We start from the raw sequence: 22,267 nt of genomic DNA on the forward strand, positions 1-22,267 counted from the left end.
CTCCCCTCTTCTCCCCTCGCTCTTATGAGGCTTTGGAGTTAAAGGTTTTTATGTACTTGTATAACTTTTGAAAATGTGTTATTAATTTGATAGCATTTTATGTTATCTTTCCACTGACCTGAGGTTAATAATGTGTTGTATTTGCTCTTTGTCTATGATCCAGGGGGGTGTCATAACCTCTGACATGACTGATATGATATTCTCGAATAGCCCAGAACAGCAGCTCTCTGCAACACAGAAGTTTAGGAAACTACTTTCAAAAGGTAAGTCTTGTACATAAACGATTTCTTGTCCACACTCTCTCCTCTACAGGCTTTCCCTGTGCTTTCCTTTGGAGTATGTTGTAGAAGTAGAAATACTTCCTTTCTTATTTTTGGGATCTTATCAGAAAGGAACATTACTTTCATTTGGGAATTGTCATAGTAAGTAATAATGGCTTATGGTGAATTAAGTTGAAAAGCTCTGCTTTTTATAAAAAAATTACTTGAATGGTCATTAGTGATTTAAGTGTTAGCATTTTACCACTGAAAGTTAAGTATAGATTTTTAATGGAATGGGATAAATTCTTTTTATTGTAATTAGAATGAATTGGTATATAGTACTTGTTACTCTGGGTTGGTAAAAATAATTCTGAGTAGTATTAAAATGCTGATAATAAATAATGAACCATACTATTAAATTATGGTTGTTTAAAATCATGTTATTAAAAGTATTTATATCTTGAGATAACTGCATTAAAAAATTGACCATTGTAACTTAACACATAAAAGAAGTGGTATTTAGGACTGAAGACGTGGCTCAGTGGTTACGAGCACTTGCTACTCTTCTAGAGGACCCGGGTTCAATTCTCAGCACCCACATGGCAGCTCACAACTGTCTGTAGTTCCTGTTCTAGGCAGAACACCAATGTACTTAAAAAACAAAAAACAAAAGAAGTGTTATTTAGTATGACAGTTAAAATTCTGTGTCATGCCCGCTTTTAGCATGGGCATGGTTTTTCCATATAAAGGCATTTTATGACCATTGCTTTCCTACATGTATTCTTGTTTGCCAGGTTCCTTCTTTAAAATGTAATAACTAGAATGTTTACTTTAATATGTTTATTACTGAAATTGATAGCAAGAGATTTGCTTTTTTGTCCTGAGAAGACTATCCATTTCAATGTCAGTTTAAGAGAACAGTAGTGGTTATGGCATAGTTATGTATCTGACTTTTTTAGCAAAGAAACTTTTCTTGAACTGTAGTTTTAAATGATTTAGATTTTTGTTGTTTTGTCAAAACTTGATCAAAAGCAACTTAGGGACAAAGGGCTTATATGATTTAGTTACTTTTTTATTGCTGTGCTAAGACTTTGTTTAGGAAGAACTTGTTTGGGTCTTACAAGTCCAGATGAACCCATGATGATGGAGGGAGAGTGTGCAGCGGGAGACTAGAGCAGTAGCTGAGAGCTCCCATCTCAAACCATGGAGAAGAAGCAGAGAACACATGATGCGTTTTATACCTCACCATTCAAATGCCTGTCCTCAGCAAGGCCACACCTTCTAATCCTTTCAAATAGTCATTAGCTCAGGACCAAGTGTTCATATGTGCAACACTTAATGGGGGCTAAGTCACTGCAGCCTACAGTTCATTGTAGAAAGAAGTAAAGGGAGGAGTTGAAGGCAGGCAGTCCTGCTTTGCTGTTTCATGCCAAAAAACACAAACAAAAAAAGAGTGTGGCACGTGGCTATGGGGTCCCTCCTGCTGGCTGGCAGCAGGCTTGTTATGTTAAGCTTGCTTTTCACATTGTTCAGGACCACCTTCCCTTCCTAGAGAACAGTGCTATGTATCATGTGAGCAGGATCCCCATATATCAATTAACAAGATACTCTCCAACAGGTCAATCTGATGTGGGCAATGTTTCAGATGAAATTCTAGGTTCTGTTTAGTTGACAGTTTAATCAGGGCAATAAACATAACAGAATTTTTAAAAAAGTCTTTAGACAATGACAGTGGCTAGGCCATTGGGCTGATAAAGGTACCAGGCCCCTAGACTGCTGACCTGAGTTTGATCTCTGGAACCCACATGATGTGAACCAACTCCGGTGGGTTATTCTCTGACTAACACACATGTGCCATGCCAGTGTGTCTACACAGAGAGACAAACAGAAATAAATAAGTAAATTTAAAATAGGTCCAAAAAATATGTAGTTGTTAAGATGGTTGTGGACTTGCCTACCACTCTAGGAGGTTGAGGTGGGAGTCTTAGAATTTAAAGCTGATCTGGGTAATATAGAAGGACCACATCTTAAAATATAAATAAAAACAATCAGCTGTTGTGGCTCTAGAAGTAACTTAATTGTAGACTGCTTGCTTGCAGTCTACAATTTATCTCTTGTACTGACAACCAACCAACCAGAGGTTGCTTTAATTTTATTCCTCCTTTTTAAAACATTGTTTTTGTAATTCAGAATATTAACTAGTATATTTTTAGTGTTACCAAGCTTGCTGTGTGTGAGTGTTGATAAAAAATGTTGAACCTCCCAGCACCTGGGAGGTAGAGGCAGGTGGATTTCTGAGTTCGAGGCCAGCCTGGTCTACAAAGTGAGTTCCAGGACGGCCAGGGCTATACAGAGAAACCCTGTCTCGAAACCCCACCCCCCACCCCCCCATCCCCCCAAAAAAGGTTGAACCAAGCAAAGGACATGTTACCAAAACTCCTTCCTTCCAAATCAACATTTAACTAATTAAATCATAACAAAAACATAGGGCTTTATTGTAGCACAAAGGCTGTCCTGTAACTTGACCAAACTCAATTTTAACCTTTTTTTGGGGGATAGATTTTAATATGAGAGATGGTCAGGGAATCAAGAGAGGGGTATTATGACTAACTTTGATCTATAAAGTCATTATATTGAGATCTCTTATTTTATTTTATTTTATGGGGAAACAGAACCTAATCCTCCTATTGATGAAGTCATCAACACACCAGGAGTAGTGGCCAGGTTTGTGGAGTTCCTCAAACGAAAAGAAAATTGTACACTACAGGTGCGGATATTTTCATTTCTTGTTGTAGAACTTTGTTTTTTCTAGAAAACTTTTTGTCTATGAGTTACTTATTTTAATCTATATGAAGGCTTGTTTGTTTAAAGTGGTATTGGTGATAACTACCTTGCATAAGTTTGTTAAAACTATGTAGGTCATAGTTGATAATCACAGAATTTGTATCTTATTTGAATTTTAGCAGTAGGAGTCTGCATAAGAGGAGCCTATGAAACTGTGTAAAGTTTTGAGAGAGAGACATGTTGGACAAGAGACACACTATTTGTTAGCCTTCTCAAGATGGTATACATAACATGGACTGGCCCAGAAACTCAGTACTCAGACCTGGTCTTAACTTATCCCCCTCCTACACCAGAAGTTCTGACAGAGAAACTTTACCATGAGAACTTTGTGCTTTAATCTTATAATGTACAGAGAGTTTACTGCCTTAGGATTGAATAATTTTCACAGTATAAGGGGCCAGCTATCAAGCTCACAGTCTTTGAGTATCTGGAATTCTAAAAATACTACTTTATTCTTAGAGTCAAGCTAAACTTTTGCTACTATTTTGATTGTTCAGTAGCTATACATCCTTGGTATGTGTAGGATTCCTTTACTATCTGAATTATTGACAAATACCTATAACCCATAAGTTCTCACTAAAGAAGGGCTCAAACCTTTTAGAGATATCCTACAGGTATAAAATTTGGTTAAATCACAAGTAGATCACAAGATGGGAGAAATACTTGCCAATAATAAGGTTAATTCCCACCTCTGTCTACTCATGACGAGAAGCATTTTATAAGTGGCATTCTATGTCCCTGGCTCCTTACTGGCTAGGCCATTGCAGATGACTCTTGAGTCTTAATGCTTTGTCTTGATATTTTCTCTCTTTCTGCTCCACTTTTCTCTTTATTTTACATCTTTATTACAGTGGTGAATTTCTTCTAGAGGAGAAGGAAGAAATCCAGAAAAGGTAGAGTACTTCTCTGTCCTATCAGTTTTTCTTCTCCAGTTTGACCTTTGCCAATCCCTTTGTTTATTTGAATTAAGATTCTGTTTTGCTTGCTGCCTCCTGGATTATAATTCTGGTCTCCATTTAAGACCAGAATCGCCAGACAGTTGAAAAATCATGTTTACACTGAGAGCAAGGAAAGAGAGATTTTCTCAGAAAAAAGGAAATCCAGACAACCAACACTGCAGAGAACAGAGCCTGAGCCCCTAAGCAACCTGCCAAGAGGGACCAAAAGAGGAGTTTACTGCAGTTTATCATTAGAAATGGGTTGTGGGAAAGGGCGGTAGGGAAGATAGCCATTTTGTTAATTATAAAAATGTTGCTCCCCAGTCTCTGGGAATGAGTACAGTTGAATAGTACCAGTTACACCATCGGATTGGCAGTTTTTAGTTTTAGATGATTACAGAGGCCCACAAATACACTAACAAAATAAGGCAGGGTCTTCTAGACTTAAAATGATAAACCTTGAGAAACAAATCTCCCTGTCCCTACCTTCCCCGGCACTTTATACGCAGTGTAGTGTGTTCACATACAGTTCCCTTGCCTGGCCGACACATAAAGTCCTGTAACATTTTGTGATTCATAATTGGTTAGAGTTCAGTTGCATGTCTTTAAAAGTTCTGATTTGCTTTTATCTAAATTTCTAGATTCCACCCTTACCCAGATTAGTAATTGGGATCAGAGACTAAAAAATGATTCCTCTCAAGTGACCACTTCATAAACTTTTGCCTTAACTCTCTACGACTGAGAGGTAACCAGGCTAGTGTTTGTGCTTGTCGTCTCTAGCTTTCCTTCTGCGTGTGAAGCACAGCATACTATTCTCTCTAGTGTGAATACTGCGTAACACCCATCACTTCTAAAGCAGAACGAGATTTAAGTATGTCAGGGAGACATACTTGCTCTGTGCTATGGCTTCAAATAAATAGATGTATTCTGGAAAGCTTTGTGGCTTTTGGAGAGCACTAAATATAAGGTAGCATATTTATACCTGCCTGCTTTCTCAAGATGTGAATGAATAGCTTGTCTTTGGATAAGATTTTTGCCATTTCTCTTTCAAAAAGAGACTGGTAGTACATGGCACAAAGGAAATTGCATGGTTCAATAATAAATTCCAGGACCACATTTAATTTTTTTCATCCCATAGCCAAACAACTGAGTTTTAGTGAACTTTACTACCGTTTTCTCTACTCAAACCAGTAGAGTATCTCAAATAAGGGAGCTAAAAATACCTCTGTTTTGACATCACTACCCAGTTATTCTCTTGCCATTCAAACTGGAGGTGAATTTGGGTAGCATCTAGGATTGTGGAATTTCTTAGTTACTTAGCTTAAGAGTATGGTCAAGCTTAGTAACTCCCTCTGACCTTGGCGTGCACTGGTCTGCTCTCACAGATGTCTGTGGGCTCACTTGTTTGAGTTCAGGACTAGCATATTCATACTATCTTCTGTAATACTGAGACACTGTGCTGTCAAAGCTTATATAAAAACATCTAGATAAATTGCTTCCTGCTTCTAAACATTAGATGACACTCCTCCAAAAGTTGCAAATTTGAATGAAGTTGACCTAGTTTTTCCCCTTTCTTGACTCTCTTGTCCCCTCTGGAAACTTAGTATGATAAACTGCAGTAAGCCTCACCCTCTTCCCCTCCCGTCTTCACTGATCTCTACCTTTCCTGGAGGGTTGCTCAGAACCTCAGGTGCTCTTCTCTGCAGAGTTTGATAACCTGGGTTTATTTTTCTGATGTGAGCCTTTCTTTTCACTTGCTCTCCAGGTGAGCCTGGCATTTGCTAGGAACCAGAGTGGAACCGGCAAAGTGGCCAGCAACAGAGTCCTGATCCAAATGGAGAAAGGGAGCCAGGCGTACCTCAACCTGGAGTGGGAAACTTGATAGGAGGTCAGAAGTACTTCAGCTTTGGATTCTCATTTTCCTTATTAAAGGAACTGAGCACCAGAAGGTAGAGACTCAGAAAGAGGACAGAGAGAAAACTCAAACCTGAAGAGCACAGATTGCAGTTGTAGCAATCAGTTCTTATTTAGCAAGTTCCTGTGCAAAACATCAGTGGATAATAATTTATATGCAGTTGCAGCTACACAATAGGCTGTTTTCTGTGGTGCAGTATTTGGGCTGCTAAGAATACGACAGCATAGAGAAAGCTAAGGCTGTAATGATTTTGTTACTTTTAGTGATAATATTTCTTAGAAACTTACTCCCTTTCACTTTTCAGTTTATTGTTCTCTTGAGTTAATACAGTTCCTCAAGTCGTTATCGTTACTGTTTCCGTCGTCTTTTCATGTATTTGTAGTCACCATTAGTTCTGAGCTTTCCTGTTTCACAACCTCTCTCTCTTACCTAGCATCCAAGACTGATTTTTTTTTTTTTTTTTTTTTTTTTTTTTTTGGTTTTTCAAGACAGGGTTTCTCTGTGTAGCCCTGGCTGTCCTGGAACTCACTTTGTAGACCAGGCTGGCCTCGAACTCAGAAATCCACCTACCTCTGCCTCCCGAGTGCTGGGAGTAAGGGCGTGCGCCACCACGCCTGGCTCCAAGGCTGAAATATTGAAGACTTCCTATCTTAGTGAAATGGAGCTTGTAGTACAGACTATGAGGAAATGACATCTAGGTAGCTCACATCCAAGCTTAAAAAAAAATTTACCTACATTTGATAGTGGCTGACATTAGCAGGCTTACATTCCTGAAGTGAGTTCTGTCTTGCTCATTTCATATCCCCTACATACATGGCTGCACCTCATTTTAATAAATACCGAAACTACTTTTTAGGGGGGGATAGGGGCGGGTTTTTTTTTTTTTTTTTTTTTGAGACGGGGTTTCTCTGTGTAGCCCTGGCTGTCCTAGAACTCACTCTGTAGACCAGGCTGGCCTTGATCGCAGAAATCCACCTGCCTCTGCCTCCCAAGTGCTGGGATTAAAGGGTGCCCCACCACTGCCCGGCATCCAAAACTACTTTTTATTTTCATTTTAATTTTCATCCCGGAATATTTTTTTTTTTTTGCATTCAAAGATGGCTACCATTATGATTGTGTAATGGATATAAGCGTAACTGGCACATTAGCTCTTTCACAGGCTTATCTTATTTACCACCCATGTTCAGCTGTTGATCACTTTTCCATTTTTCTAATCATCATTGCAGTTCTGTTTTTCTGTTTTATTTATCCGAGTAGGTTTTTGAATCTTATTTTCCCAGAAACCTTTGATGTTAAACTAAGCCAGCAGTATGAACCCTGACAGCAGTTAATGATGGGATTGATTGGTGTGATTTTCATCAAAATCTGGCTGCAGTGGTTTTTCTCTTGGATTTGTATTATCCAGATAGGACTGTTCTTTCCAGATCACTTTACCTTAGAGTGTTCAACCTCTTTTGACTTGAACTCTATAGTAATTATTTTTGAACTGTTTTTTTTTTTTTTTAATTATTTATGCATGTGTGTACACTCTTGCTCTTTTCAGACACATTAGAAGAGGGCGTTGGATCCCATTAGAGATGCTTGTGAGCCACCCTCTGGTTGCTGGGAGTTTAACTTAGGACCTCTGGAAGAGTAGTCAGTGCTCTAAACCACTGAGCTATCTCTCCAGCCCTTAATTTTTGAACTTTGAGCTTGCTTTCTGATAGGACATTCTGCTACTTTCTTACATCATTTGACTTGTGTTTTAACCAATTAGGTTTTTTTTTTTGTTTGTTTGTTTTAAAGATTTCTTTATTATATACAAGCACACCGTAGCTGTCTTCAGATACCCAGAAGAGGGCATCAGATCTCATTATGGATGGTTGTGAACTACCATATGGTTGCTGGGATTTGAACTCAAGACCTTTAGAAGAGCAGTCAGTGCTCTTATCCGCTGAGCCATCTCTCTAGCCCTTAACCAATTAGTTTTAAAGATTCATTTATTAAGTATACAATATTCTGATACATATATGCATGCATACCAGAAGAGGGTATCAGATCTCTTTATAGATGGTTGTGAGCTATCTTGTGGTTTGAACTTAGAACCTCTGAAAGAGCAGACAGGACTCTTAACCTGAGCCATCTCTCCAGCCCCTGACCAATTAATTTTAAATAGTGGGTTATATAAACTACATTTTAGGCAAACCCCTCCTCTATAGGATAAATCATGTGGGACGCTGTTTGAACCTTCCCTAGGTAGTAGAACTAAAAGCAAATGAAATTTCTATGTATATGTTTCAGAGAGATTGAAAATAGTTTATACATTTCTTTAATTAATAATTTAATTACAGATAAATATATGAAGTGCTTTTTTTCCCCTATGATATTTTGGCTTTAATTTTTTTATCCTCCCAACCTCCCAGTTTTTATTGATGTAGTTGCATGTATGTAATATAGTACTAGCCAAACATTCCTGCTTTCAGAGTGTCTTTGGCCGCCTTTTAATTCTGGTGACATTTTCCCGACTATAGACCAAATCAGATCATCATACATAATCAACCCTTTACTGGTCATCACATTACTCTTAAAAATAAGCAAATCAAAGAACCCATAAGAGACAAGAAAGAACACATAGGTTTCTCTCTTCTGTAAATTTACTATCAGTCACATGGATTTGTTCTGCTGCATTCAATGATTGACAGCTTAATTTTCCCTATGACAGTTGCCTTTTAAATCTCTATGACAGTTGATTTAAATCTCTGAAAATATCCATAAGTATATTTTTGATGACATGTAACTGATTTTCTTTTTTTTTTTTAAATTATTATTTTTTATTTATTTATTATATGTAAGTACACTGTAGCTGTCTTCAGACACTCCAGAAGAGGGAGTCAGATCTTGTTAAGGATGGTTGTGAGCCACCATGTGGTTGCTGGGATTTGAACTCTGCACCTTTGGAAGAGCAGTCGGGTGCTCTTATCCACTGAGCCATCTCACCAACCCCGTAACTGATATTCTTATTCAAAGTTATACCTCTAAATAGAAATGAGACATTTTTTTTTCTACTACATGCACTATTCATTAAAGAATAGAGAATGGTAGAAGGATTTAACCTAAAATTCAGTGGTCTTGATTGAATATAGGGATATATTCATTTTTGATTTCTTAGTATTAAGCTAAAGAGAAAATTAGGGATCTTTGAAATTTGTAACATGCTGTAATTGTTGTTGGCAATAACTTCATTTCTACTTGCCAGTGCTATAATACTAGATCAACTTTTACTCCGTTCAACTCTGCCACCACCTCTTCATCTTTCTCCTTCTCCCCCTTTTCATTTTCTTATAAGAAACTTACCTTTAGCTGGGCATATTGGCAGTTGTCTTTAATCCTAGTACTTGGGTGGCAGACGCAGGCAGACCTCTTGATTTCAAGGCCAGTGAGGTCTACATAGAGAGCTCCAGGTCATTTCCCGTTGTCCAGAGATTATGTGTATAATATGTATGTAAATTATTTATTCCCTTTTAACTCTTTAATGAAATGGTGTGTTAACTGTATAGAAGTATATTTGTCATTTTGTTCCTTTCATTAGAGATCATACCTATCAACCTAGGAAGTACATTTTTTCCCTGTGGTTTCATGGTAACTATACTTTGGTCTGAAATGTTAGATACCTTTGATTATTCCTTTATAGACTGAGATATTCTGGAAATTTTTTTAGATGAACATGGTATTTACAATATGCCAATAATAGTTCCAGTCTAATTTCAGACTTTTTTTTAATGTGCAAAATATTGTATTGCTTTATATAAATAACCTTCTAAATTTTAGTAAGTTAATGAAACTTTTGTCTTTGTAGTTTGAATCAGCGTGGGTCCTGACAAACATTGCTTCAGGAAACTCTCTTCAGACCCGGAATGTGATTCAGGCAGGAGCTGTGCCTATTTTCATCGAGTTGCTTAGCTCAGAGTTTGAAGATGTCCAGGAGCAGGTAAGACCCCAGCATCATACAGATGAAAGAGCTCACACTGTCCCAGTCACACCCAGCTTCACTGAGCTTACTCCATCACAGAGATCCATAGCTTGTTTAAATAGGAAAAATAAATCCTCTAGTATTTCCCTTCCAACCATGGGATTCTTATAAAAGTGTACAGTATGGCATGTACACCTATGAAACCATTGTTTATTAAACTTTCACAAGTTTAATAAACATCTCTATATTTTTATTTCGGTTGCACAGTTAGTGTTCTACTAAAAGCAACCTGAAGTACATTTTTAATCTATCAAGTAAGCCATTTAAATCCTTGTTCTGTGCAAAGGACTATAAAATATTACTTACGAGCGAGGATAGGATCCTTTAAAAATAATTGCCTCCAGTCTGGGGGGTATAGCTTAATAGGGGGAGCAATTGTTCAGCCTGTGTGAAATCCTGAGTTTAATTCCCAGCACTGGAAAAAGTTTTCTTTTACTAGTAAAACTTTTACTTTAATGGAACAATTGTTCCTCTTACTTGTTCCACATAGTCACATCATTTCTAATTCTAATCCAGGAACTGGTTTGACTCCTTGATGAACAATTTTAAGAGTTAATAATAGTCTTTATATAAAATGTTGGTGAACTATTATATGATTTTGTAAAATGTTACTGTGGTATGCCAGCATCTCTTTTAAAGAATTATGAGGGAATGAAAATATGCAACTTTATTGAAGAATGATTCCTTTATAGGCAGTCTGGGCTCTTGGCAACATTGCTGGAGATAGTACCATGTGCAGGGACTATGTCTTAGACTGCAATATCCTCCCTCCTCTTCTGCAGTAAGTGTCTTCTCTTTATTTCTTTTGAGTAGTGAATATGTGAGAATTATTACATCTGCGGATGTCATAAGTATCTTCTTGGTATTTTGCTTTTGTTTTTTTGTTTTTGTTTTGTTTTTTTGTTTGTTTGGTTTGGTTTTTTTCAGGAAAGGAATACACAAGGTTTCTCTGTGTATTCCTGGCTGTCCTGGAACATACTCAGAAATCCGCCTGCCTCTGCCTCCCAAGTGCTGGGATTAAAGGCGTGAGCCACCATTGCCCGGCAAGTTTCTTCTTGTTATATTGTTAATGTCTTTTACTGAAATTCTGAAATAGTACATTAAAATTAGTGAAGTTTATTTTCAGAGAATGAATAATATAGGAAAGGAATTAATTTTTATTGTTCTGGAGAAAAGCTAGGGACATCCTTTATCAGTAGTATTATTTCCTTTATAGACAATTAGTATCTTAAGACTTACCATGGAACCATTATACTTGTAGGTTATTTTCAAAGCAAAACCGCTTGACCATGACCCGGAATGCAGTATGGGCTTTATCTAATCTCTGTAGAGGGAAGAGCCCACCTCCAGAATTTGCTAAGGTAAACACTGTGCATGTGGGAAATTGTTAAGGTAAAAATGCTCTTAAATATTAGTGTTCTCAGAAAAGAGTTTTTGTTTGCTTTGTTTTGTTTTTTAAGATAGTGTTTCTCTTGTAGCTTTGGCTGTCCTAGAACTTGTTTCATAGTCCAGGCTGTCTTTGAACTCACAGAGGTCTGCCTCCCTTTGCTTCCCGAGTGCTGGGATGGCATGAGTCATCACCACCTGGCTTAGACAATTTTTGATAAAATTATTTAGAATGTTAGAAAATGTATTGGTTTGTATAGAAAATGGCTTTTGGTAGTTTGTTTTTGTTTTAATTTAGGGTAATTTCTCAGTGCCAGTATGAAGGTTTATTATTACTTTTAGGGCTGTAGCAGTTTTTGTGGATAAGAAAGTTCTGCAACAGAAGTTCTCAGCTGTAGTATTTGTGGAAGTTTCTTTACCTCCTTGTTGTAAGGATAAATGCATAAAAGTTTTCTTCCTGAAATAATTTGCCTTGTGTTCTGACTAACTCAGTTTAGTAAACTGATTACCTACTGACTACATTGCCAGAGATAGAAATGTCCTTCAGACACTTGATAGTGCCTCGCTAGAATTGTAAACCACTCCATAACTCACTCAGGGTCTGTCTGGTAGGCTTCTTGAGAGTCTTACTCACTCCAGAAGTTGTAATCATCTTTTTTTCCCCCCCCAGGTTTCTCCCTGTCTGAATGTCCTTTCTTGGTTACTGTTTGTCAGTGACACTGATGTACTAGCTGATGCTTGCTGGGCCCTTTCATACCTGTCAGACGGACCCAATGATAAAATCCAAGCAGTCATCGATGCAGGAGTATGCAGGAGGCTTGTGGAACTTCTGATGTAAGATGATCTTTAAGAAAGTGTCTGATGCTCTCCTAGGTTGTTTTCCTTCCTTTTGCCATGACTCAAAGTCTTAGAAGTGAACTTAGATGAGGAGAGGAAAGGGTTTGACTTTTACTTCCAGGTCCAGTCTGTCACTGAGGGAAGCCAGGCAAGTAACTAAGTACAGACTGGATGACTGCTGCTTACTGGCGTGTTCTGTCTTGCTGTTCAACTCATGCTCAGCTAGTTTACCAGTAGGGTTGGTGTTTACAGTGGACTGGGCCCTGCTCTCCTGATGATCAGTCATCAGCCAAGACCATCTCTCCTGGCCACAGCATGGTGTACTCTGATCCAGGCAGCCCTTCATGTGAGACTTAAAAGTTAACAGCTGATGCTAACTAGTACACTATATTTTTCCACATCTATAGTATTAGTTGATTATAAATATTACTGATTTATTATGCATTGGCCATTTGCCTCTCTTGTTTATACTGATGCCATTTTTAGTTCCTTTTGAGACCCAATGAAGTCTGTACTATTCCTCTACCATTATTAGTCCTTGAGCAGAATGTTTTGGAAAGCTTTGTTTGTTTGTATTATTCCACTCACATTGGAAGGCCTGAGGCCAGGTACTAGAAATCAAAGGCAAATTGCTATGATAAATTGCCATTTCTTACTTAAACCAGACTAGATCATATTTTTGTAATGCTTTTGATGATAGCATGGAAGATTTACTCTTGGCATAAATAATTTGAGACTATATTAACCAAATCTTTAGCTAATATTTAGAAGAAAATGTATCCACACTATGATGGTGAAATAGTAAAGTTATAAGCCACATGACATTAATCGATGTACAAAACAGGTTTGTATGTTATATAGGTGATCACAGACTGATTGTAGACTAGCAGTGTAGTAGTGTCACAAGTTAACAAAAAGAAAAGAATCTGGGAAACATTTGTCCCTTCAGTCTTAAGTTTACAACATGCGTCATTTTGTCATTAGATCTTAACTGTGAAGCAAGTAATAGGGTCAGTCTTGGAGGAGTTAACAATGGTATCTGTCCTCAATATCTGTCCCCACACATACACAGCTGGCTTTATGGAAAGCTTTCTTGACCATTAAGGCAGCCTTGAGGTTTCGTGGTAACAATAAAGAATTTGAGATGGGAATCTCACTTGGATTTTGAAGTTTGCTAAAGTAGAGAAATAGGTGTAGTGCCTGTGCCTCCCGATCATCTCAGCAGCTCCAGACCAAGTAAGGGGGAAAGGGGCCCTGTAGCAAAGAGTAAAAGTGTGGAATTCAGTGCTCAAGTACCTGGTAAAGATTACTAGAAAAGAAGTTTCTTTAAAAATAAGGAGAATGATTGCTTTTTAAGGTAATGGTCAGCTCTGCTGCCATGGTGGATTCCTTAAATAGCCATAATCATAAAGGGGCTTTTGTGCTCCAAAATTGAACCGCATCTTCCTTATTTTGAATTTCATCCCAAAAGAAAAGAATTTTGGATAGAACTGTTGTCTCTAACATTTTTTTTTTCTTTTATGGTTGCAGGCATAATGATTATAAAGTGGTTTCTCCTGCTTTGCGGGCTGTGGGAAACATTGTCACAGGAGATGATATTCAGACACAGGTATGAACAAGTGGTAAAATTTCTGTAAAGTGAGTCCATTGAACTTCACAAACACAGTTCTGTTATATTGAATTTTGTATTGTTAAGCATCCCAACTGACACAGTGTTTAATATTCTCAGTATCTTCAGTATCTCTTTGTTGTCCTGTGACTTAGCAATTGTTGGTTCTCTTATAAAAAATTTTTTTCCTAAGCCAGTTTTCTTTCTGCTTTTCTTTCTGCTTTTCTTTCTGGTAGTGCCTCCTTTTGTGTATACTAAGTACTTTGTAAGAAAGACTCTTTGCTCATAGTTCCCACTCTCTATTCTACTTTATTATAGTAACAAGACACGTCATCCACAGTAACCTCCTTTTCGTGTTCTCATTTGTTGCGGGCATGTTCTAAGAAGCAGTTCTTCAGCCTCATTCCTGAATTCTATAACTAAGTCATCACCCTTATGTGCATGGGCTATAAGAGTTGAGAGAATTAGGTTTTAGCTGTATCAATCAGCTTCAACTTCAATTTTCTAATCTCTAAAAAGAAGGCAGTTAGATTTGTGTTGTGTTCTCAGATGTCATAGTTACAGTGTTTTTAATTTGAGCTTATTCTATCTACAAGGGAACTCATTTCCCCCCCTCTTTATCTTTATCTGTTTTAGTTTCCAGTCTCAGTATTTGGCTTTAACAGTTGTCCATGCCAGTAATGCAGGTACTAGCTCGATTCCACTCTTCATTCACTCTATTGCTAGACCTGTCATTGGTACTCCATCACTGCTCATCCCTTGCATTGCATAGTGTAGATGTCTTAGACAAGGGAAAGAGAATATATATTTGATTGTACTTGTATAAAATTTCTCTGGGACAATACATAGGAAATTAATATTTTTGATTATCTCAGAGGATAACTTGGTTGTTGGAATACAGGAAAAGAAAGGAAGGGAAAGGAGTCTTACCTAGGCGGTCTTCATACATTCTGAATTTTTAAAATACTGTATGTTTGTGTATTATGTGCATGCGCATATTTGTGCCATAGCTCCTGGGTGGACATCTTTGTTGGGTTATTTTTATTGTTTCATTAAAATGAGTTTTAGGGATCAAACCCAGAATTCCAGACTTTGTGGCAAATGACTTTATGCACTGATACATCTCGCCAGCCCATATCTTGGATTTTTTTAACCACGTTAATGTATTTACTTTGGGTTGGGGTGGGGGGCAAGTTTGTAGGGCTTAGATACAGCTCAGTAATAGACTGCTTGACCAGTGTATATGAGGTCCTAAGTCCAAGTCCTAGCCTCACACAGCAGAAGGCTCTCACTGTCTCCCGTGGCACCCTTGGTCTTTGTTCTTACCCTGTTAGTTCACTGCAGTTTGCCTGACTGCTTTTAGTTCTGAGGTTAACACATGCTTTTTTTTTTTTCTTTCATGCCCTATCTCTGCCCTGGCTATTGCTTTCCTCATAACTATAACCATACTCTTGTTGATAATGATTCTTTATTTTTTATATTAGCATTGTATTCTTTGGAAGAGTGCATCAGAATTAAATAAATAAATAAATAATTGCTCTATCTGCATGTACACTTGCCTGCCAGAAGAGGGCATCAGATCTATTACAGGTGGTTGTGAGCTACTGTGTAGTTGCTGGGAATTGAACTGAGGACCTCTGGAAGAACAGTCGGTGCTCTTAACCACTGAGACATCTCTCCAGCCCTGTATTGCCTTTTCTAAAGCTGAGAAACACGACATAAGAGATTTGGTAGATACTGCATTAATTTTATAAATTAGTTTTGGTAGTATATCCATTTTTACAAAATTATTCTGCCCATCCAGAATCTGTTTTCTTTTTTCTTTTTCTTTTCTTTCTTTTTTTTTTCTCTTTCTTTTTTCTTTTGGTTTTTCGAGATAGGGTTTCTCTGTATAGCTCTGGCTGTCCTGGAACTCAGTTTGTAGACCAGGCTGGCCTCGAACTCAGAAATCCTCCTGCCTCTGCCTCCCAAGTGCTGGGATTAAAGGCGTGCACCACCACGCCCGGCTTCAGAATCTGTTTTCATTGTCTAGTATCTTCTGAAATTTTCTTTGTCATTGTCTTGATCTTTTTATTGTAGAGGTCTTACACTTCCTTGCTAAATACTATCCTAGATAGATTTTAGGGGGCGTTATTTTGAATGGAATATTGTTTCTAATTTCTCTGAGAGTAGATTGCTGGTATAAGTGAATGCTCTTTGTTTAGTTCTATTGAATTTGTAACTTGCAACTTTAATGTATTTATTAGTTCCAGGGCTGGGCACAATGACACACCATCAGTTCCAGCACTTGGGAGGCACAGGCAGGTGGATCTCTGAATTTTGGACAGTCTGGTTTACATAGGAAGTTCTAGGCCAGTTAGAGCTACACAGTAAGACCCTGCTTCAAAACAACAAAATAAAGACAAAAACACAAAAGAACAAAACCAAACCACAATCCTGTCTACAAATAGGGAGAATTTGATTTCTTCCCTTCTTTTTCAAATCCCCTTTATGTCTTTGTACTGTTGAGTCGCTTTAGCTAAAATTTTGAGCACGATTATCAAAAAAGAGAGGGGAAAGTGTACATGTGTTCTTCATTTTTTTTTTTTTTTTTTTTTTTTTTTTTTTTGAGGAAATCTCTTAGTTTGTCTCCATTTACTGTTAGCTATAGGTTTGTTGTATATATCCTTTACTACAAATTTGAGGTTCATCAAGGAAATTGCTCTGTAGGGTTTTGGGTTTTGTTTGATTTTTTTTTTTTTTTAATGTCTTGATTTGGTTTTGATGTCACGATAATGCTGGCTTTGTAGAATAAATTTGGTAGTGTTCCTTTATGTTTTATGGAACAAATAAAGAGGGACTGGTATGACGTCTTCCTTGATCTTTTCCTAGGACTCCAGTGAATTCTTCTGGCCTTGGCTTTCCTTTGAGGCTTTTAAAACAGTTTCAGTCTGATTGTTCATCAATGGTCTGTTTATTTACCTCTTAAGGGCTTAAGTTTGGTAGATGATATACTTTTAGAAATTTTTTTTTTTAAGTTATCTAGCTTTTCAGGCATAAGCTATGAAAGAATAAAGCTAATTGTTTTTTTATTCTAATTTTGTCGTGGATTTGTGGTAGTGAATGAGTGTATAATATATTTAGTAGTGAGAATGTGAAGCTCATAGCTTCAGAATGGCTGCTTTAACTACATAGAGGTTTATTGAGATTGATAGACTTCAGGTTTCATTAATTTTGGTAGGTGATATTTATTTGCAAGGTTTTAAATAATAAAAAATAAAATAAAAACTATTTGTGACAAAATTGATTTTAGAAAGTTCTGTTTAGTCTTTTACTTTTCTTTCGTGTAAGAATAGAATTTTGTCCGCATTGGCTCTTCATCTTTCTGTGTTGTGAGCATGCAGTAAGAAGGCTCTTTATACCAGCAACGTAAGAAATGAGTCTCTGCCCCGCCCTGCTCTGCTTTTCTCTTTGTCTTTCCTTTTTTCCCTTCCCTTCCCTTCTTCCCCCTCCTTTCCTCTTCCCCCTCCTGCCATTCTTATCTTCCTTGACCTTCCTCTGTCCCTCAAAATAGGATTTTTTCTGTGTATTCCTGGCTGTCCTAGAACTCACTCTGTAGACCTTGGTGGCCTCAGAACTCGAAAATCCACCTCCCTTTGCTGGGATTAAGAGGCATGCACCACTACCACCAGAATCTTTTCTTTTTGTAATTGAAAGACACTTTTAGCTGTTTTATTGTTTTAGTTGATACATTTAATAGGGAATGCATGGCTTTGTTTTAATTTTGATTCATTTGTACTTGTGAAGAAATTTTCTATTTTAGGTTTTTCCTTTTAATTTATATAACTAAGAAATTATGTGTTGTAATTTTATTTTACATGTATTTTGGGTCTTCGTGTGCATGTGTTGGTGTGATATCTGTGTATGTCACATGGTAGTCAGAGGAGAACTTAATGGAGTCTCTGTTTTTCCTACTCTATGGGTCATGGAGACTGAATTCAGGTTATCAGGCCAATTGCCAACATATACCCTTACCCTCTTAGCCATATTGCCAGTGCATGTAACGAGTAGTTTTTCATATGGTGATGGTGTACATTTTAATTTTAGGATTTTTGACATGCAGCAGTTTTTATTAGATGAAATGTTAATTTTTTTGCCTGTCATTTTACTGTTGTATGTCTGAAAAGGCTTACAGCAGCTCCAGATCAGCCTGAAATGTGCTGATTTGTTTTGTTTTTCCTGGCTACTTTGTGGGCACGTTTTTTATTTTTATTTTTTTAAAAAGTATGCATTCCATTCATTTGGGTTATTTTACTTGTATAATAAATGAAACCATTAGATTACCTTTTGTTTTGTACTTATAGATAAAATCTATATAATTTTAGTTTTTGGTCTGATTCCTTCACTTTTGAAAGCTGTTTATTTAGGTTTGTTTTGGTTTTTAACTCTTTGTAACTTGTAGACTTTGTTATATATTGGTTTATTGAGTTCAAGATGGAGAGAGTCCAGACGTCCTCATGAACCTCTAGAAGATCAGCCCCGAAGGCTTAGAATGTCATCATTTAACATGAGAGGCCTTCAGCAAAGCTTCCCTCCACCCTGTCTGTTCAGTGGAGAGGTTTTACAGTGTTTCCCTGGCTGGCCCTATCATCCTCTGTATAGACTAAACTGTGTTTAAGAAGAAACCCACCTGCCTCTGCCTCCCAAGTGCTGGGATTAATGGCATATGCCACAAACTTGCCCCAATTTTAATTGTTTTAGAAAAGACTTAATTCATTTGATTTTGTATGTTTTGTGTGCACATATGTATGTGTACCATATGTAAGCATGGTGCCTCTGAGGACAAGAAGGAAAGCATCAGATCCTTTGGAACTGGAGTTGTGTGCATGGCTATAAACCACCATGCTGATGCCGGGAACTGAGTCTGGGACCTCTCTGCAAGAGCAGCAAGTACTCTTAACTGCTGAGCCACCTCTCCAGTGCCTTTTAGAGTTTTTTACATTTGTTTTCTTTTTTAGTTTTTTGTTTGTTTTCTTGGAGAGCCAGTTGACTATAATGATGAAGTTCTCTTCAAGAAACTCAAAGATTCAAGATCTTCCTATGTTTGCCTCCCAAGTGCTTGATTACAGGATGTGTACCACCACACATGTCCCAGTGGTTATGAATGTACACAATGAAACTAGTTTAATAATTTTAGAATGTATTTCAGACTCATACTAATTATTTTTTATTGGGTTGGTGATTTGGCTAAATGATACAGGTACTTGCCACCAAGCCTGCTGGCCAGAGTTTGATTCCTAGGATAAGGTGGAAGGAGAGAGTCAGCTGCTGCGAACTCTTCTCTGATTTCCATGTGTACTGTGGTTCACTCAAGCCTGTACATGCATGAATCAATGCAAGTTAAAAATACTTTATGCATATAAAGTTATTTTTTAAAATGTTAGAGGAGTTTTTTTCTTCTTCTTCTACATTTGTCTTAAAATAAGTTTGTTGAATTAAAGATGTACTTACTAACCCTAAGGGAAGTAGATACTGGAAGATCTGGGATTTCAAGATCCTCTTAAATTAGGCATTGAGTTTGAGGCCATTCTGCTACATAGCACCCTGTCTCAAGAATCAAATAACAACGAAAATCCAAAATCAAATGATATATTGAGAACAATGCCAAAATTAAAACTTAAACTTTTTTCTTTCTTTTAGGTAATTTTGAATTGCTCAGCTCTTCAAAGTTTATTGCATCTGCTGAGTAGCCCAAAGGAATCTATCAAAAAAGAAGCATGTTGGACAATCTCTAATATTACAGCTGGAAATAGAGCGCAGATCCAGGTAATGCTGCCATCCCTGCTCTTCTGTCCCTGTATGAGAGCTTCATTGTCACGATACTTTATTTACTTTTATTTATGTGTGTGTGCCTGCTTTACTGTTTGTCTGTCATGTGTGTGTGTGATGCTGTTGGAGACCAGAAGAAGGGATTGGATCTCTCGGAACTGGAATTATAGGCAGTTGCAAGCCATCTGTGGGGGCTAGAACCGAACTGAGATTCTCTAAAGAAGTAGTAAACTGCTGAGCTGTCTCTCTAGCCTTGGTCAGCCTTTAATATGCAGACTTCAACATTTCTTTTAGAAATGTCAACTTCCAGGGTTACTTTTTTAGTCTAATTTTTCTTTATTCTGATGTTTGTCTTTTTCTATTTTTACTTAGCCATGCATTTTTCCCTTTACCTTGAAAGTTTGGTGATTTACTGAAGATCCCCCCAAAAAGTACTTGTGTTTTCAAAATGTTTTAATGGACTGTATGCTAAATATATTGGCTTTACTTATTAAATTATATTTTCCAGTGAACCCATGTGTTAGGTTGTTTTAAAACTTTTATATTGACTGTTAATGGCCTTTTGTAACCCCAGCTGGCTTGAATCTCACTGTTTAGACCATGCTGTCCTTGGAACTCCCAGAGATCTGTTTGCCTTTACCTTCTGAATGCCAGGATTAAAGATGAATACCACCAGGCCCAGGAGGGTCTGTTTTCTTTAAATATACCCTTTTGCAGTATTGAGTAAAATATGCCATTTAGTTAAGAAGAAATATTATTATTATTTTGAGAAAGGGTGTCAGTGTGTAGCAAGCCTAACTGGCCTGAAACTCACTATGTAGACCAAGCTACCGTCAATCTCAAAGATTCTGTCTGCCTCTCCCTCTCTAGTATTGTGATTAAATGCTTGCATCAACATTTCCTGGCCCAGGTAATTAAATACACTTCACCATTATTTGTTTATTGTGTTTGTGTCATACACAGGTAGGCAATACTATGACCTTCATTTTGAGCTTGCCTCCACATCTGCTATTTCTAATGGCTTTTAGGAATTATAGCTCTCTGCCAGTCTTGTACAGCAAGAACTTTGATCTACTGAACCATCTCTTGTGATGACTTTTTAAGACCACACACTCTGTAAGAGTATTATCTATGGTGTAAGAGTAAATAAGCCTCCTAAAAAGGTAGCAGGGCTTGTGGGATGGCTCAGCAGGTAAGAGCATTGCCGAGTGAGCCTGAAGACCTGGATTTGACCCTCAGAACCCATGGCGGAAGGAGAGAGCCAGAGCTGGGGCTGTGCATTCACACATACACATAAATAATTAACAAAATAAAGATTGAAAAATGGTAACAGGAAAAACAAACATCATTTGTCAAGTTAGTTCAGTTATTCTTTTAATCCCAGCACTCAGGAAGCAGAAGCAGTTAGAACTCTGAATTGTGGACTTTGTCTACTTAGAAAGTTCCAGGTCAATCAGGGCTGGTTTTGTCTCAAAAGGTAAAATAAAAAATAAAACAAGTTATAATGTTAATTAGTAATATTTTTAAAAATCATGTAACTTCCTTGTTCTCTTAACTTTTCAATTTCAGACTGTGATAGATGCTAACATGTTCCCAGCTCTTATTAGTATATTGCAAACAGCAGAGTTCCGGACAAGGAAGGAAGCTGCTTGGGCCATCACAAATGCAACTTCTGGAGGATCAGCTGAGCAGATCAAGTAAGTACTATCCAGGTAGCCTCTTGCAAATTAAAGGAAAACAAGTTTAACCTCTCCCCATCCCCAATATATAATCTAAAACCTGATCACTAAGAAAGGAATTTCTTGACTGTGAATGTGAAAGGAATTTCTTGAATGTGAAGTCTGGCACTTTGGGAAATTATCAGTGTTACAATTAAACTCAGAAGTACATTTAGTCTTTAAGATATATTTTTACAATTCTAATTATTCATGTTTGAGTGATGTGTGTGGGTATGTGTGTGCATGTAAATGGAAGTGCCTGGAAGACAAGACAAATTGAAGTTACAGGTAATTGTGAGCTACCTGGTGTGGGTGATGGCGACTGAACTCAGGTTCTGGAGTATCAAGTGCACTTAACTTCTGAGCCGTCTGTGCAACCCTTACATTCAGCTTTTAATACTTGTTTTCTCTCTCTTTTCTCTCTCTCCCTCCCTCCCTCCCTCCCTCCCTCCCCTGTGTGTGTAAAAAAGACAAACCCATAAATAAACCCATGCCGGGCATGATGGTGCACGCCTTTAATCCCAGCACTCGGGAGGCATAGGCAGGTGGATTTCTGAGTTCGAGGCCAGCCTGGTCTACAGAGTGAGTTCCAGGACAGCCAGGACTATACAGAGAAACCCTGTCTCCAAAAACCAAAAATTATGAGGGGTGTGTACCTCCCTCATAATTGTAGCATCCATGGAGGCCAGAAGAGGGCCTTATACTCCCTAGTGCTTAGGTTTGCATGTGCATTGTTTCAAACACATTAGGTAAACACTTCTTGTTAAGGCTCTTTATCATATTTCCTCTATCCTTAGTTTATTGTGTTTTCTTTTTTAAATTAATAATCAAGAACAGGTTTTGATTATTCTCTTCTCTTCTCTTCTCTTCTCTTCTCTTCTCTTCTCTTCTCTTCTCTTCTCTTCTCTTCTCTTCTCTTCTCTTCTCTTCTCTTCTCTTCCCT

The 22,267-nt window shown here is 37.6% G+C and overlaps 1 protein-coding gene across 1 annotated transcript in view; it reads left to right on the forward strand.

Moving 5' to 3' along the window:
* Kpna1 (karyopherin subunit alpha 1) overlaps window positions 1–22,267 on the forward strand; it is a 56,856-nt gene that overhangs the window by 29,965 nt on the left and 4,624 nt on the right. The window contains exons 4-12 of the mRNA XM_021208963.2: window positions 164–263; window positions 2,933–3,027; window positions 9,793–9,924; window positions 10,659–10,747; window positions 11,228–11,327; window positions 12,023–12,186; window positions 13,720–13,798; window positions 19,478–19,603; window positions 21,176–21,303. Coding sequence (XP_021064622.1) covers window positions 164–263; window positions 2,933–3,027; window positions 9,793–9,924; window positions 10,659–10,747; window positions 11,228–11,327; window positions 12,023–12,186; window positions 13,720–13,798; window positions 19,478–19,603; window positions 21,176–21,303 — 1,013 coding nt within the window. The remainder of the gene's footprint in view (window positions 1–163; window positions 264–2,932; window positions 3,028–9,792; window positions 9,925–10,658; window positions 10,748–11,227; window positions 11,328–12,022; window positions 12,187–13,719; window positions 13,799–19,477; window positions 19,604–21,175; window positions 21,304–22,267) is intronic.

The sequence above is a fragment of the Mus pahari genome, chromosome 12, assembly GCF_900095145.1.
Source record: "Mus pahari chromosome 12, PAHARI_EIJ_v1.1, whole genome shotgun sequence".
Classification (NCBI taxonomy): domain Eukaryota; kingdom Metazoa; phylum Chordata; class Mammalia; order Rodentia; family Muridae; genus Mus; species Mus pahari.